Raw genomic sequence first — 18030 nt, 5'->3', positions numbered from 1 at the left:
CCTTTTCTTTTCTGGACCAGTCCCTAAAAGTCTCTGTACGGGACTGTAGAGAGGGGAAGTGACACCCCATCACCAGTGCTTAATGGACTGCTTCCTCTGCCCTCCCTCTCTCCCTCTTTCCCTCTTCCCCCCTCTCTTTTCCGCCCTCTCTCCCTCTTCCTCCCTATTTCCATCTCCCCCTCTCTTCCTCCCTCTCTCTCTCTCCCTCTTCCTCCCTCTCTACCTCCCCTCCCTCCCTCATCCTCCCTCTCTTCCTCCCTCTCTCTTCCACCCTCTCTCTCTAATCCTCCCTCTCTCCCTCATCCTCTATCTCCCCCTCTTTCCCTTCCTCCCTCTTCCTGCCTCTCTCCCTCTTCCCTCTTCCTCCCTCTCTCCCTCTTGCCCTCTCTCTTCCTCCCTCTCCCCCTTCCTCCCTCTCCCTCTCTCCCTCTTCCTCTCATCTTTCATAACAAGGTAAACTACACATACACTGCTTCAAGGCTCCATTTTCCTGGCGGATAAAAAAACAATAAAATAGTCGTCAATGTCGACACCACCACCTTTACTACATTCCACCACCTTTTGTCATGAACCCTCACTGAGATCCAGCATTCTTTGGTCTACTCTCCTGTCATTTCAGATCCGGCAAATCCGCTACCCTGCTGTGGCAGAAGCGAGATGGCAATCTGGTCTGCTCAAAGGAGGTGCTAGATCTGCACATTCAGAACACCTACAGTGACCCCAACAGACAGATGGAGCTGGGCCAGTGTGACATCTTTGTAGACCCACCACCTCCTACCAAGGACTTTGTCACAAGGGAACCACTTCTGAAGAAAGTCCAGGAGATTGTGAGGAAGGCAAGATCTAGCTCAGCGCCTGGACCAAGTGGGGTCTCATACAAGGTCTACAAGTACTGCCCATTGCTACTCAAGCGACTCTGGAAAATCCTAAGAGTCATCTGGAGGAGAGGGAAGGTGGCGCAGCAGTGGAGATGTGCTGAAGGTGTCTGGATCCCTAAAGAGGCGGATTCAAAGAAGATTGACCAGTTCAGAATCATTTCACTGCTGAGCGTAGAAGGAAAGATCTTCTTCAGAATCGTAGCAAGGCGGCTGTCTGACTTCCTTTCCAACAACAAATACATAGACACCACGGTGCAAAAGGGAGGGATCTCTGGAGTGCCGAGGTGTCTAGAACACACTGGAGTTGTGACAGAGCTCATCCGGGAAGCCCGCGAGAACAAGGGAGACCTCACAGTGCTGTGGTCAGACCTAGCCAATGCGTATAGCTCCACCCCCACAAACTGGTCGAGACCACCATGACCAAACATCATGTGCCACACCATGTTGCAGACCTGATCCTGGATTATTACGACCAGTTCAGGAAGAGAGTCTCAGCAGGAGCAGTTACATCAGAGTGGCACAAGCTGGAGGTTGGGATAATCACAGGCTGCACCATCTCGGTAACCTTGTTTGCCCCTGCAATGAACATGCTTGTCAAGTCAGCTGAGCCAGAGTGCCTGGGCCCCCGGACCCAATCAGGAATCCACCAGCCACCAATCAAGGCCTTCATGGATGACCTGACAGTCACCACAGAATCTGTGCCAGGAAGCAGATGGATCCTGCAAGGGCTGGAAAAGCTTATCCGGTGGGCGCGTATGAGCTTCAAACTAGCCAAGTCCAGATCACTAGTGGTGAAGACATCAAAGAGAAGCAAATACCAACCATCTCTGAGAAGCCGGTGAAGAGCTTGGGCAAGGTGTTCTTCAGCAGCCTCAAGGACTCCTCATCTGTGAAGTCCACCTGCCAGTAACTGGATAGCTGGCTAAGATCAGTCGACAAATCCGGGTTTCCAGGCAAGTTCAAAGCGTGGATATATCAACATGGTATTCTGCCAAGGATACTATGGTAGCTCCGCTACTTGTCTACGAGGTCCCCATGTCCACCGTGGAGACCTTGGAGAGGAAGGTCAGCAGCTGTCTCAGGAGATGGTTGGGGTTGCCTAGAAGCCTCAGCAACATCGCCCTCCACGGGAACAACACAAAACTCTGGTTTCCCCTGAAGTCTCTGGAAGAAGAGTTCAAGGTTACAGGGACTCTAGAGGTGCTGATGTACAGAGACTCTAGAGACCCAAAGGTGGCTCAGGCTGGAGTGGTGGTGAAGACTGGAAGGTAATGGAGTGCCCAGGCTGCTGTGCTGTATGCTGAGTCCCGGCTGCGCCACAAAGATTTGGTGGGCGCGGTGGCCCATGGTAGAGCAAGCTTGGGACTGTTCCCAACACCTCGGCATAAGGAGTACAAGGGGAAGGAGAAGCGGAGGCAGATTCAGGAGGAGGTGATGGCTGCAGTGGAGGAAGGAAGATCCAGCAGAGCAGCTCACTTGAGGCAGCAGGGGGCCTGGACAAGGTGGGAGCAGGCTGTGGACCAGAAAGTCACTTGGATGGACCTCTGGCAGGCTGAGCCACACCGCATCACCTTCCTGATTCGGGCAGTGTATGATGTCCTGCATATATTATTTATGGAGTACTGTTTATAGAGTATAATTCATGGAGTATTGTTCATAGAATATTATTTATGGAGTATTGTTTATAGAGTATTATTCATTGAGTATTGTTTATAGAGTATTATTTATGGAGTATTGTTTATAGAATATTATTTATGGAGTACTGTTTATAGAGTATTATTTATGGAGTATTGTTTATAAAGTATTTATGGAGTACTGTTTATAGAGTATTATTTATGGAGCATTATTTATGGAGTATTGTCTATACTGGGTTAGGGTTGACCCTAACAAACAGTTCGAATATCTGATGGGGGAGGAGGAACCACGGGGAAGGAGATTCTTCCTTCTCCCAAAAATTCACAAACCAAAAGCAGCTGGCCAGTACCGGAAGAAGTTCTGTCTGGAAGACCCATTGTGTCAGATTTGGCAGTGACAGCTCCAGGGTAATAACTGACTACAGGTACTCCTCACTTAACCCGCCACTTCCATTCCTAGGATCAGGTCGTTAAGCCAATTGGTCGATAAGCGAGAAGCGTGTTATTTCACGGTAAGGGGGCGTGGCTGGAATATACAGTGTATATGGTGTATATTGTATATATTGTGTATATAGTGTATAGTTGTAGTGAAACATCTTCTGATGCCTAGCTAGGTCACATCATCACCCACCCACAACTCCCATCTTGTCGAGGCACCTTGCTGCCTCATTCCCACTGCTCTGCTGGACCTCTCCTGGACTGCTGCTCTCACCTCGTTCTGGACTTGTTGCCTCCATTCCTTTCCCCAAACTTTGTCATAACTGGGGGTTACGACGGTTCCTAGTCCAGCTCTTCCCCAGGCTACTGCTCCCACCAGTACTCCATAGCGAAGTCAGGACTCTGCCTGCTCCACTGCAGCGTCCACTCTCCACTTCCTGCCGGTCTTGACCACTACCTCCGCTCCAGAGACTTTTGGGTCGCACTACTCTCTGTACTGCAGCACCTCCCTTGCACGCAAGGCCTTGAACTCCTCCTCGTTAGATTCGAGGGGGAGTGTCAGTTTGCAGGTGTTTCCATAGAGGGTGATGCTGCTCAAGCTCCTCGGCAGACCAAGCCATCTCCTCAGGTAGCGGCTGACTCTCCTTTCCAGTTCTGAGATGGTGGAGATTGGAAATTCGTAGAGGAGCACCAGCCATAGGATCCTAGGAAGAATCCCGTGCTGGTACAGCCACGCCTTGAATTTGCCTAGCAGGTCCGTTTTGTCGATGTCTTTCAGCCATCCCTCTAACTCTTCACAGGTGTTCTTGACAGATGTTGCATCCTTGAGGCTGCTGTCAAAGAACTTTCCCAGGCTTTTCAACGGCTTCTCAGAGATAGTAGGGATCAGTGTTATTGAGATAGAAGGGATCAGTGTTACTGAGATAAAGAAGCGGAACTTGTCCTCAACTCTGCCCCTCTTCAAAACCAAGGATCTAGATTTTGCTGGTTGAATGACATCCTGGCCCATCCCACCAGCCTCTCTAACCCCTTCAGGATCTGCTCTCAGGCACAGATTCAGTAGTCACTGTCAAGTCATCCATGAAGGCACAGATTGCTGGTAGTTGGATACCTGACTTGGATTTGGGGCCCCTGCACTGTGGTTCAGCAGATTTCAACAACATGTTCATCGCCAGAGCAAACAGGATCACTGAGATGGTGCAGCCTGTGATGATTCCCACCTCCAATCTGTGCCACTCAGATGTTGTTGACCCTGCTGAGACTCTGAAACTGAAATCGCTGTAATAATCCATGATAAGGTCTCTTACTGCGGCTGGAACGTGGTGCCTCTCCAGCGTCTCAATCACCAGCTTCTGAGGCATTGAGCCATTGGCGTTGGCCAGATCTAGCCACAGGGCCACCAGATCACCTTGTTCTCCTTTGTTTCTCTGAGGAGCTGAGTGACCACGCCTGTGTGCTCTACGTAGCCTGATACTCCAGGGATGCCGCCTTTCTGAACTGAAGTGTCTGTGTATGCGTTCCTGAGGAAGAAAAGAGCCAGTCGCTTAGCTACAATGCTGAAGAAAATCTTCCCTTCAACCCTGAGCAACGAGATGATTCTGAACTGGGTGATGTTCTTTGAGTCTTCCTCTTTCGGAATCCACACTCCCTCCGCAGAACGCTACTGCTGTGCTGTTTTCCCCCTTCACCAGATGACCTTCAAGATCCCCTAAAGTCAGTGTAGCAGCTTGGGGCAGTGCTTGTACACCTTGTACGTTGTCCCGCTGGGTCCTGGTGCTGACCTTGACCTTTGTTTCCTCACCACCTCCAGCGCTTCATTCAAGAGTGGTTCCCTCAGGTCAAATGCCTCAGCCAGCTCAGGAGGTCTTCTCACAGCCTTGCACTGCCCTAATTCGTGGTCTCTGCAAGATGGTGTGCAGGTGTTGGTCGATTTCCTCCTTTGAACAGATAAGGCGTCTACTGTGTCTCTGCCCGAGGAGCTGCTTTGTGAAGCCAAAGTGGTTGTTGATGAAGGCAGCCCCCTTCCTAGCCCGCTCCCTTCGCTGCCTCCTGCGTAGCTCAACTCTGCTCAGGGTTAGGAGCTTTGCCTGAGCATGAGACAAAGCTCTGCCAGTGGTGGCTGCCTCTTCACTGGCCTCCTTATGTTGTTTCTTCAGGGACTTCAGCTCTTTCCTGATGTTGTGGATTTTTACTGCCCTCTGGTTCTTGGCATATGCTTGTCTAGCTCCCTTTCCTTCTTCAACACAAAACCTCTCAGCAGCCATGCTCACTATGATGGTTGTCATAGTCCGCAGCCTCTTCTCTGCATCCCCTTTTGCCGTTTCTTCCAGCAGTGTGTTTACATCCTCATCAAACTTCTGCCACTCTGATGTTTTACAGGCTAGTGGCCACTTGATCCTCCTTTTCTCGGAGTCCCTGCTCAAAGAGACTGCTTGACCTGTGCATTGTGATGCTTGCAGTTGCTCCTTGCATTTCTTGCGAATCTTTAGCCCTCTCTCATTCTTGCAGATTTTGCCGCAAAAGCACTCTTTGCTTATCGTCGTTTGTCCGTCGCCGTTTGTCATTACTCTTGCATCTGTCCGAATGGGGTTCTCACCCCCCCTCTCCCTGGGGGTATAACTCTTTTGCTTGATCCGTCATAACTTGCTTTGGGTCCTCCTTCACAGAAGGTGGGGGTAAGAGATGCTAGCCGATGTCGCCCTGGTTGCCGTCTTTCCGAGCTGTCGTCTGTCCCTCCAGCTGTCACCAAACTCTTCTTGGTTGTCACCCAGCCTGTTCCTGGTAGTTCCTGGTAGTCACTGGTTCCTCCAGTCTGGCAGTTGTAGTGAAACATCTTCTGATGCATAGCTAGGGCACATAATCAGTTATGTATATAGTATATATAGTATATAAAGTGTATACAATGTATCTAGTATATATAGTGTATATATAGTGTAGATAGTGTATATATAGAGTATAAAGTATATATATAGCGTATATAGTATATATAGTGTATATAATGAATATAGTGTATATTACATTACATTACATTGCATTTAGCAGACGCTTTTATCCAAAGCGACGTACAATTATTCAAACACCGACGGACGCAGCCATCAGGAGCAATTAGGGGTTAAGTGTCTTGCTCAAGGACACTACAGCATGCTAGCAGGAGGACCCTGGGATCGAACCAGCGACCTTTAGATCACTAGACCACCAGCTCTACCGCCTGAGCTACCATCCCCTATATAGTGTATATATTATATATTGTGTATATAGTGTTATTTCTCGGTAAGGGGGCGTGGCTATTGCAAAGGCCAGTGTAGTAAATACTGAGAGACTATGGGAACTTCCTGAACCCACTCTCCACCAAACATTCAAACTACATGAAGAACACCTACGGCTTCATCTCAAGGATCAAAGGAACACAGGTAGATAAGCAGTAGTTTCTTTTCACAGCAGATATATTCAACCTCTACACCAACATTGAACCCATACCGGGTCTCCAAGCAGTTGGGAGGGTCTTTAACAAGTTCCCAGAGCCACAACCACCAGATAATGCCATTCTGGAACTATTGCAAATCAAACTAAAAAAATACTAAAAATGACTTTGAATTCAACCAAGACTAGTTCCTTTAAACAAAGGATGTGGCGATGGGCGAAAAATTTGCTCCAAACTAGGCAAATCTATACCTGGCAATTGAGAGGAAACAGCGATGCAAGCCTGTGGACTAAAACCCAACAATTACTTAAGATACTTGGATGACATCTGGGGGACCTGGGCTCACCCAAATGAGGTTTTTAAATCCCTCATCTCCTTAACAGACATTTTCAAAGATCATTGGATCATCTCAGCCTACAGAAGGAACAAAAATCTTCAGGACTATTTGGTCAGCGCCAAACTCAAACTACTTCAAATAGTACTTCAAGAAGATTTTTTTTTTCACCAGAGAGGAGAAGAATGACAGGATTTTCACAACAACTTACAGCATCCAATCCACTGACCGGAGCTGCATATTATGTCACAGTAAGAGGAGCATCACACAACACCAAAAACTGTGTTTATTGGATCAAGTGTGACAGATGCGGAATAAGCACTACGTGGGCGAAACAAGAAACTCCCTATGGCAACACATTAGCCACCACAAATCCAATGAAGGGCACCACGAGACAACAGCCAACCCTCTAGCAAGCTCTTTTGTGCAACACGGGATGTACCAAATGTGGTTCTCATTTCTACAATACGAAACTCAATTGTCTAGCACATAAAGAAGAACAGCAGAAACTAGATGGATCACCCTATTGCCAACTATAACACTATAACACCAGGTGATCTGAATATCAGACTATAGGGGCCCCAAAACAAGATGTGCCCTTCTGACCCCCAACCTATTGTTTTTTGGCAATTTGATTCAATTGTGCAGAGGGAACACCTGTTAAGAGCGGAACATCCAGTATAGCAGCGGTGAGTGCATTCTCCACCCAGCGATGGGTAGGCTTATTAAACAACCTAACCCCAACCCCAGTAATATTCATGGAGTATTGTTTATGTGGAATTGTTTATGGAGTATTGTTTGGCTGGTATGGACAACAAGCAGCAGTAGAACAGGAAATGATTGTATTTAATTTTTAACGAGTAACTAAGTTAGAAAGTAAGGGGAAATTGATCACTATGAGGAAGGCAGACAGGTAAACAGACAGACAGACGGATGTTAAATAAATAAATAAATAAATAAATAAATGTTAAACTAGACAGTATGAGGGTCTATTTTGCTGGTTTCAGTCTACAAACCCAAACCACTTCCACCTCACTTCCCCATCGAGTCTCAGTCTACTAACGAAGCAGAAACTGGAGGGGATGTAATTTAATGAAGAAACTCAGAAACTCAATCCCTAATTATATTAAATATTGTAACAGTGACACTGAAACCTTCAAGTCAAGATGTTGTTTCTGGCTCTGCAGAACTGGTTGGAAAGGCCCATACTGTGCTTATTTTTTACAAATTTATTAAACAAGGGAAATGTAGTCTTCTTTGCCCATACAGTTAAATGTGCATGAAGTTGCTCAGAGGCTCTTATTGGTTTCCAGTCCAACTAGTGACTTTACTGATAAAACATTTTGTTTCACTCATGTGGAAAATGGAAACTGGTAAACTGGTAACCTCATTATCAATTCAGGCACTTTATTGGGAGCCCCACTCAGCCCTTCCAAGAACAACCAACCTAACTAGCATCTGACTCCCTGTTCACATGGTGCTGTGAACACCAGCAGCACAACACCAGAACCGGGAAGATCCAGAAGGTCCAGAGAGAACAGCCCACAGGCTGGTTAGCACAGCACTGACACTACATGAGCTGATCTGGTCCATCCCCATGATCAAGACTAGGATGGGGGAAATTATCTAAGGAGGAGCAGATCTAAGGGGGAGCGGATCTGAGGAGGAGGGGATCTCTGGCCCTGTTTACACTGTGATTAACATGAATCTCTGGTGATCCAATCACAAGATCCGATCACTAATGCCAGGTGGAAACGCACGCAATGTGCCCTCAATGCGTTTTGAGACTCAATCGCTCTGCCCCACTGAGAGGTGGTCTAGGCCACATATGGCCACATTCTTTTAGCAGTGGTAACACAATGTGTTACCACTGCTTGCCACATTGAAAGACTGTCTACTCAACTGACGTCATATTAAATACTGGTCAGGAAATAGAGAAAGTCTCCCTGTTACAGAAGTGCAGGATTTATAATTAAAAAGTAAAGTATTTAAACAAAAACATCCAGTTTTTACAAAATTAAGTCCCATTGCAACGGAAAGCATGCGTGCATGACGTGGCACGGAACACACAGGTGTTTTTGTGTTGTTCATTCCATTAAGCAGTGATCGGGATAGTCTCTTAATTTCATACAAGTAGGAAATAAATACATCTAAAATAAAAATACTGTTTTATTTGTTTTGGCCGAGGACACAGGAACCGAAGTGTGCAGTGGACCAGAGATGCTCCCATTATGTGGTGATCGGGACAGTCCCTTAACTTAAAAAAAATTATTTCATACAAGTACGAAACAACAAAAATAAGTATATCTGTCTAGACTGCTGTCTAGAGTCCAGACAGAGCAGTGGACCCCTCTCATAGTACACACGGCAACAACATTTCAGTCTGTATTGTTTTTATTTGGCCGCGTGACAAGGCCTTTGCATTTGGTCTTTGCAAACGGAAATAATGTACGTGTTTCTTTGTGTATAGAGCAGGAAGTAAGATCTGATCACAAGTGTTACTGATTCCCCTTTCCCACTTTCTGCACTAAAAAGCTGGGTAACACTGGCTAACATCCGGCATTTGTCATCAGTGGGAAAGGAAAAACCCGCGTTTCAGTCCCAGGACAAATGACCCGGCAATAGACAGGTTTTTATCGGCTCCACCTCCAATCGGCCATATCCATGTGCAATGCAACATGCGTTGAAGTTCGGGACGTTGGCACATTAATAGACAGGAATAGCTGTGTATTCCATAATTTCTTTATCCCATTTAGAACCCAAAATCAGAAGTTATTGACATTTTTCTCACATGGGGGACCATGAAATGTTTTGAGTGAGAGGGTCGCTCCGTGGGGGGCCACATCGGAGAACCCCCACGCTTCCCGCTGGGCTCCGAGGGACTCCACAGCACTGCCCCAATGCGGTCTCCAAACCCGAGCAGCCCCTTTTGCTCCCCGCGGCTGAAGGACCGGTGCACCAGCATGGATACTCCATGCTGCTTCTACTGTAGTGTTAGGTCGTTCACAAACCGACCGATTCTTTTGAAAGGCTCAAAACACTTTTTTTTCCAAGTTTTACAGTTTTATGTCATTGTTTGTTGAAGTTACTGTCTCCTCTATTGTTTTATTCCTAATCACACTGGAACCATGACACGCGCCTTTTCTAGTGTGTTTGTGACATTGAACGTGACACAACACAAGAAAACAAAACAAAACAGCATTTCTCCTGGCAATGGGAAAGGCGTCAATAACCTTAAATAAGCAGGTTTACCTGCGTTGAAAAAACCCAGATAAAGCCAGTGTAAAAACAGTATGAGATGCATTCTAATGCCAGGTGTGAACAGACGTACTTATAGTTGTCCACTTGTGATCGGATCACCCAAACGCAGGGTAATGCCAGGTGTAAACAGGGCCTTAGGAGGAGCTGATCTGTTCGATGGAGGAGCTGATCTAAGGAGGCGCTGATTTATGAGCTGATCTAAGGAGGATCCAGAGCTACCTCCACTCCCTCACAATGCCTGGACATTTTTGACTGTAAACTTTATGATGAAATCTAACTGTAAATGTTTTGTGAATTGGAGTGGAGTTAAAGCTAGGAGGGATGTCTCAGTTCTGCATCTTCAACATCTACAATAAATATCTCATTCTACAAACAAGACTTTATTCTGATTTGGGAAACTAGTGTCGTGAAGCGTTCTGAGTGCAGAACCACACTTTAATCAGAAATAAAGCAGAATGGCGAAAGGCGAGGCAGCGTCTGAAAGGCGAGGCAGCGTCCGAAAGGCGAGGCAGCGTCCGAAAGGCGAGGCAGCGTCTTGAAAGGCGAAGCAGCGTCTCTACCACCTCAGGCAGCTGGGGAAATTCCGGGTCTCGGTGAGGATCCTCAAGTCCTTCTACTCTGGAGCAGTGGAGAGCATCCTGACAGGCAACATCACTGCCTGGTTTGGGAACTGTACTGCCCAGGACAGGCGGGCCCTGCAGAGGGTGGTGCGTTCAGCTGAACGTACCACTGGAACTACCCTCCCCCCCTTGCAGGAGTTATACACCAGGAGGTGTAGTAGCAGAGCCCGTAGGATCATGAAGGATCCTCATCACCCCAACAACGGACTGTTTCAGCTGCTGCGGTCAGGCAAGCGCCTCCGCAGTCACGCAGCGAGAACAGAGAGACTGAGACGGAGTTTTTTCCCTCAAGCCATTAGAACTGTCAATGCTGACCTCACCAGGGGTCCTAACTGAGCCATGCACTAGGCTCCACTACCTACTGTACTGTATGTAGCATACTGTACCGCATACTGTATCACTGTTCAGGGTTGTTCGTGATGCCGTATTGCTGCGCCGTACTGTTGTATACTGTGCTGTATTATCCCAAACACTACCTCACACTATTCACATTCACATGCCACTTTAATTCACATGCCACTTTAAATGCACATATCTGTATATACATAGGCATATTACTTCAACCTATTCCATTTTATTTCGATTTATTTTTTATTGTATTTTATTCTATATATTTTTTATCTTATTCTATAAGTATTCCACTTACTGTATTACGTTTTAGGAATCAGTTAGTCGGTCTATTAGAAAGGAATTTTCTACTTTTTATTTTTATTTTATTTTTGTACTTTTTCCTAGGACTTATTGTGTGCTATCACCGGGTGCGTTGCATTACATTTCACTGCATATATGTATGGAAGTATGTATATGTATGTGACAAATAAAAAATCTTGAATCTTGAATCTTGAATCTTGAATGTGTACTTTCGGGTGTTATTATTACTATTATTATTGGCAATTCTCATGCTAAAAGTATCTGAAACACGGCAACCGCAGTACGCACAGACAAAGGGGCAGTCCCATTGGAAGTCTTGTTGTTGAAGTTTGATCAATATTGAGGTACATTATAGCAGAATTTAGTGAAAAGCTGCTGCAAATTTACAGGAAGTTGAAGAAAGTTGGCGTATCTTTATTAGTTTGAGGACCGGGACGCTTTGTGACATTATTACAAGTCACACATGTTATATTAAGTTCAGGGGGGGTTTCTGGGTGGTCATCCGCATCCAGCGACTTGCATGTTGTTAACCGCATAGTGGTTGTTCCATATATTTACGCTTGTTCGAAACAAGAGACAGCAGGAGCCGATGCTGTATTTAATAGGAACTCAGAAAATTGTAACTCATACTGTTTCACAGAACCCTGAAAACTGTAATCAGTCATAGAAGGCGTTTTTGCACCGCAGGAACTTTATCACAGTTCTAAGAACTTTTGGAGGAACCGTCTCTTTCTTTTATGTTCACATTGCAACATCCAGGAACAGTCATAGTGCTTAAAATGCCCTTCATGAGGACCAAGGACTAACACAACCTTCATTAACCTAAGTCCATGGTGATTGGTCCAGACGTAAGTCCACGTGATTGGTTGAACAAACAAGCCAATGCAGCACTGGCAACCACCAAACTTAAAAACCACTATAAAACTTTATTAAAAAAAAAAATAATAATAATCATAATAATAATAATAATACACTTGTGAATTGTGTTGATTATGACTTTATAACTCTGTTTTCACTGCATTTACAACAAAACACTCATACAACAATAGATTTGTGAAAGTCGGGAATTGTATAATTGTCGAATAGTGGAAATTCTGAGTCAGAATTACCCATAATAACCATAATAACCCTTAATAATCTTTAATAACAATAGCCACAATAACCCATAATAACCCTTAATAACCATAACAACCCTTCAAAACCATAATAACCATAACAACCCTTAATAACCATAATAACCATAACAAACCTTAATAACATAACAATTCTTAATAACCATAACAACCCTAAATAACCATAAAAACCCTAAATAACCATAATAACCATAACAACCCTTAATAACCATAATAACCATAACAACCCTAAAAAAACATAATAGCCATAACAATAATATAAAATATATATATAATATATATATATAATATAATATAGTATAATATATACACTGCTGCCTCACGGCAAGAAGGTCCTGGGTTTGATTCCCGCCTGGGGCGCTGTTGGCACCGTGCTCTGGTGGGTTATCTCCCAAACAGGAGCCTTTCTGTGTGGAGTTTGTATGTTCTCCCTGTGCTCACATGGGGTTTCCTCCACCTCACGTCAGTAAGGACCCCCCCCAAAAACATGCACCATCATGGTCTGACCAGCGATGGACACTCATCACCTGGTCCCCGGGCGCGTCCAGGAATGCTGCCCACTCTCCTGGCTGTGTCCCCAGAGGAAGGACAAGCCAGGATGGTTAAACGCAGAGGCCTCATTTCACCGGCCACATCCAAAGCATGTGCGTGTGTGTGTGTGTGTGTGTGTGCATGTGTTATAGTGTGGTGTGCTGTGTGACGATTTAAGATTGTTCTTCTTCTTCTTCTTTTTCAACAACCCATAATAACAATAACAACCATAATAACTCTTAATAACCATAATAACAATAACAACCATAATAACCCTTAATAAGCATAATAACCATAACCCTTAAAAACCATAATAACCATAACAACCCTTAATAACCATAATAACCCTAACAAACCTTAATAACCATAATAGCCATAACAACCCTTAATAACCATAACAACCCTAAATAGCCATAATAACCATAACGACCCTTAATAACCATAACGACCCTTAATAGCCATAACAACCGTAAATAACCATAATAACCATAACGACCCTTAATAACCATAACCCTAAATAGCCATAATAACCATAACAATCCTAAATAACCATAACAACCCTTAATAACCATAATGATCATAACGACCCTAAATAACCATAACAACCCTAAATAACCATATTAACCATAACAACCCTTAATAACCATAATAACCATAACAACCCTGAATAACAATAATAACAAAGGCTTGGTTGTAGTGAACAGGACTCCCCGTGACAACCCCCCCCTCCTCCCCTCTGTTGTTCTCAGGATTATTATGGTCTGTATCAGATGCTCCATTAGGGTGTTCTCTTTCAGGTCCTCAGTCCGCTGACACCCCGCCCTCCCTCCACCCCCCTGTATTTCTCCTTCCATCCCCCTTTCTCTCCCTTCACCCCCCCTCTCTCCCTCCATCATCCACCCTCTCTCTCCCTTCACCCCATCGCTCTCTCTCACTCTACCCCACTCTCTCCCCCTCCATTCCCCTCTCTCCCTCCATCCCTCTCTCCCTCATCCCTCTCCCTCTACTTATCTCTCTTCCTCCATCCCTCTCTCTCTCTCTCTCTCCCTCTACTCCTCTCTCTCACACCACCCCCTCTCTCCCTCCATCTCCCCTCTCTCTCCCTCTCCTCCCCTCTCTCTCATTCCACCTCCTCCCTCTACTCATCTCTCTCCCTCCATCCCACCTCTCTCCCTCCATCCCTCTCTCTACTCCTCTCTCTTCCTCCCTCCATCCCCCTGGGTCTCTCCCTCCACCCCTCTCTCTCCCTCTATCCCTCTCTCTCCTTCATCCCACCCTCTCTCCCTCCCCCATCCCACACTCTCTCCCTCAACCCCCCACTCTCTCCCTCCACCCCCCCTCTCTCTGCCTCCATCCCCCTCTCTCCCTCCTTTTACCCCTCTCTCCCTCCCCCTCTCCCCGTCACTCCCTCGATCTCCCTCCATCCCACTCTCTCTCTCTCCCTCTACCCCTCTCTCCCTCCATCCATCCACCCTCTCTCTCCCTTCACCCCATCTCTCTCACTCTACCCCACTCTCCCCCCCTCCATTCCCCTCACTCTCTCCCTCCATCCCTCTCTCTCTCTCATCCCTCTCTCCCTCTACTCATCTCTCTCCCTCCATCTCTCTCTCTCTCTCCCTCTACTCTCTCACACCACCCCCTCTCTCCCTCCATCTCCCCTCTCTCCTTCTACTCCCCTCTCTCTCATTCCACCTCCTCCCTCTCCCTCCACCCCCTTCTCTCTCTCCTTCTACTCCCCTCTCTCTCATTCCACCTCCTCCCTCTCCCTCCACCCCCTCTCTCTCCCTCTACTCTTCTCTCTCCCTCCATCCTGCCTCTCTCCCTCCATCCCTCTCTCTCTACTCCTCTCTCTCCCTCCCTCCATCCCCCTGGGTCTCTCCCTCCACCCCCTCTCTCTCCCTCTATCCCTCTCTCTCCTTCATCCCACCCTCTCTTTCCCTCCATCGCACTCTCTCCCTCCACCCCCCACTCTCTCCGCCTCCATCCCCCTCTCTCTCCCTTTACCCCCTTCCTCTTCCTCCACCCCCCTCTCTCCCTCTACTCATCTCTCTCCCTCCATCCCGCCTCTCTCCCTCCATCCCTCTCCCTCCACCCCCTCTCCCTCTCCCTCTCCCTCTACTCATCTCTCTCCCTCCATCCCCCTCTATCTCCCTCCCTGTACGCCCCTGTGTCTCTCCCTCCATCCCCTCTCTCTCCTCCATCCCTCTCTCTTCCTCTACCCCTCTCTCCCGCCTCCTTTGCACCTGCAGGTCCTGCTGCGGCATATTATTACAACAAATAGGAGCATTTAAATACTACATCTTAGATACTACACCCTAAATACTACATCCTAAACTCCCCTGACCTTCTCCTGCGCGCGGTTCAGCCGCTTCTGGACGTTTTTGGCGAAGATTCCGCTTTTGATTTCCGCCATGACGCTACTGCTGCTGCTGCTGCTGCTGCTGCGGACCGACAAGAAGCCACCCGGCGAGCTGCGGATCAGGGGGGGCGGGGCTTAAAGCTGCAGGACACACAAATACTACTACAACTACCACACAAATACGACCATACTACCATACAAATACTACTACAACCACCACACAAATACTACCATACTACCACACAAATACTACTACAAATACCACACAAATACTAATATAACTACCACACAACTACTACCATACTTCCACACCAATACTACTACAACTACCACACAAATACTACCATACTACCATACAAATACTACTACAACCACCACACAAATACTACCATACTACCATACAAATACTACTACAACCACCACACAAATACTACCATACTACCACACAAATACTACTACAAATACCACACAAATACTACTACAACTACCACACAAATACGACCATACTACCATACAAATACTACTACAACCACCACACAAATACGACCATACTACCATACAAATACTACTACAACCACCACACAAATACTACCATACTACCACACAAATACTACTACAACCACCACACAAATACTACCATACTACCACACAAATACTACTACAAATACCACACAAATACGACCATACTACCATACAAATACTACTACAAGCACCACACAAATACTACCATACTACCATACAAATACTACTACAACCACCACACAAATACTACCATACTACCACACAAATACTACTACAACCACCACACAAATACTACCATACTACCATACAAATACTACTACAACCACCACACAAATACTACCATACTACCACACAAATACTACTACAACCACCACACAAATACTACCATACTACCACACAAATACTACTACAACTACCACACAAATACGACCATACTACCATACAAATACTACTACAACCACCACACAAATACTACCATACTACCACACAAATACTACTACAAATACCACACAAATACTAATATAACTACCACACAACTACTACCATACTTCCACACCAATACTACTACAACTACCACACAAATACTACTACAACTACCACACAAATACGAACATACTACCACACAAATTCTACGACAACTACCACACAAACACTACCAAACGACCACACAAATACTACTTTATATAGTACTGACACCAAACGTTATTAATATTGGATTTTACAAATGTATTCTTGCTTTAATTTGAAATAAATATTCCGATAGAACGCAGCAGTTATGCCGTCTTTTCCATTTGTGAAGGAAAAGCCTGTTGTAAACTCCATTTGTGAAGGAAAGCCTGTTGTAAACTCCATTTGTGAAGGAAAAGCCTGTTGTAAACCCCATTTGTGAAGGAAAAGCCTGTTGTAAACTCCATTTGTGAAGGAAAAGCCTGTTGTAAACTCCATTTGTGAAGGAAAGCCTGTTGTAAACCCCATTTGTGAAGGAAAAGCCTGTTGTAAACCCCATTTGTGAAGGAAAAGCTTGTAAACTGTTGTAAAAATGTTGTAAACTCCATTTCCAACAAGTCTTTGCGAAATCCTGAGCCGTGTGCGTCCCTGGTGGTCACCACGCGCACTGCTGCAGTCTGAGGTGGAAAATCAAGCAGAATTCTGCTTCCGGTTTCAGAATCATTTAAAATGTATTAATTTCATGTATTCGCTTTTAATCATCTGAATTATAACGGAATCTAAATATAAATATTTCCAGTCTCACATTTGGTTCATTATTGTTAGAATGTGTGTTTTTATTTTCATATAACAGCTTATGGTTGGAATAGAATATAGGGTAACGCAGCTTCTAATCCACTGAGGCAACAGTTCTATAGCAGAAATTATTTTGATGGAGAATATTATTTTAAAATGAAAATGAATTCAATGCTATTTTGAATAATTGGAATATTTTCGTAGAATATTTAAAAATAATATGTGGATTTAATTATGAATTAATATTATTCATTCATTCCAGGTTGGAAGCATCTCCACCCAAAGGTTAGGTGGACCTGAGACCTCAACACACTGCAACTTAAGAAAATACATGCAAATTGACAAAACACAACCAAATTACAAATAACACAACCGTAATAACAGAAAACACAACCGCATTATCAGAAAACACCAACGTATGAACAGAAAACATAAGCAAATTATAAAAAAAACACAACCGCAATTACAGAAAACACAATCACATTAACAGGGAACACTAATGCATGAACATGAAACCCAACCGCATTAACAGAAAAGACAACCGCATTAACAGGAAAGACAACCGCATTAATTTAAAACACAACCGCATTAACAGAAAACACAACCACATTAACAGAAAACACAAATGGATAAACAGAAAAGACAACCGCATTAAAAGAAAAAACAAACGCGTTATCAGAAAACACAACCGCATTAACAGAAAACACAACCACATTAACAGAAAACACAAATGCATTAACAGAAAACACAAACACATTCACAGAAAACACAAACCCATAAAGAGAAAACCCAACAACATCAACAGAAAACATGAATATAGTTCCGTTGATATCAGTAGAGGTCAGTAGAGAACAGAAGAGGAGAGTAGAGGTCGGTATAAGACAGTAGAGGTCAGTAGAAGTAGAGTGTCTTCACACTCAACGACAGTAGAGGACAGTAGAGAACAGTAGAGATCAGTAGAGGTCAGTGCAGAACAGTAGAGGTGAGAAGAGGACAGTAGAGGTCA

At 45.1% G+C, this 18030-nt stretch overlaps 1 protein-coding gene across 1 annotated transcript in view; it reads right to left on the bottom strand.

Moving 5' to 3' along the window:
* amph (amphiphysin) overlaps positions 1–15314 on the bottom strand; it is a gene marked incomplete at its 5' end in the record, with an annotated part of 62058 nt that extends 46744 nt beyond the window's left edge. Inside the window, one exon of the mRNA XM_080010551.1 lies at positions 15246–15314. Coding sequence (XP_079866677.1) covers positions 15246–15314 — 69 coding nt within the window. The remainder of the gene's footprint in view (positions 1–15245) is intronic.
* Positions 15315–18030: the final 2716 nt, after the last annotated feature.

This window comes from Zeus faber (assembly GCF_960531495.2).
Source record: "Zeus faber genome assembly, chromosome: 12".
NCBI classification, from domain to species: Eukaryota; Metazoa; Chordata; class Actinopteri; order Zeiformes; family Zeidae; genus Zeus; species Zeus faber.
Note: the sequence above shows the minus strand (reverse complement) of the source record. Positions and strands in the feature narration are given on the sequence as shown.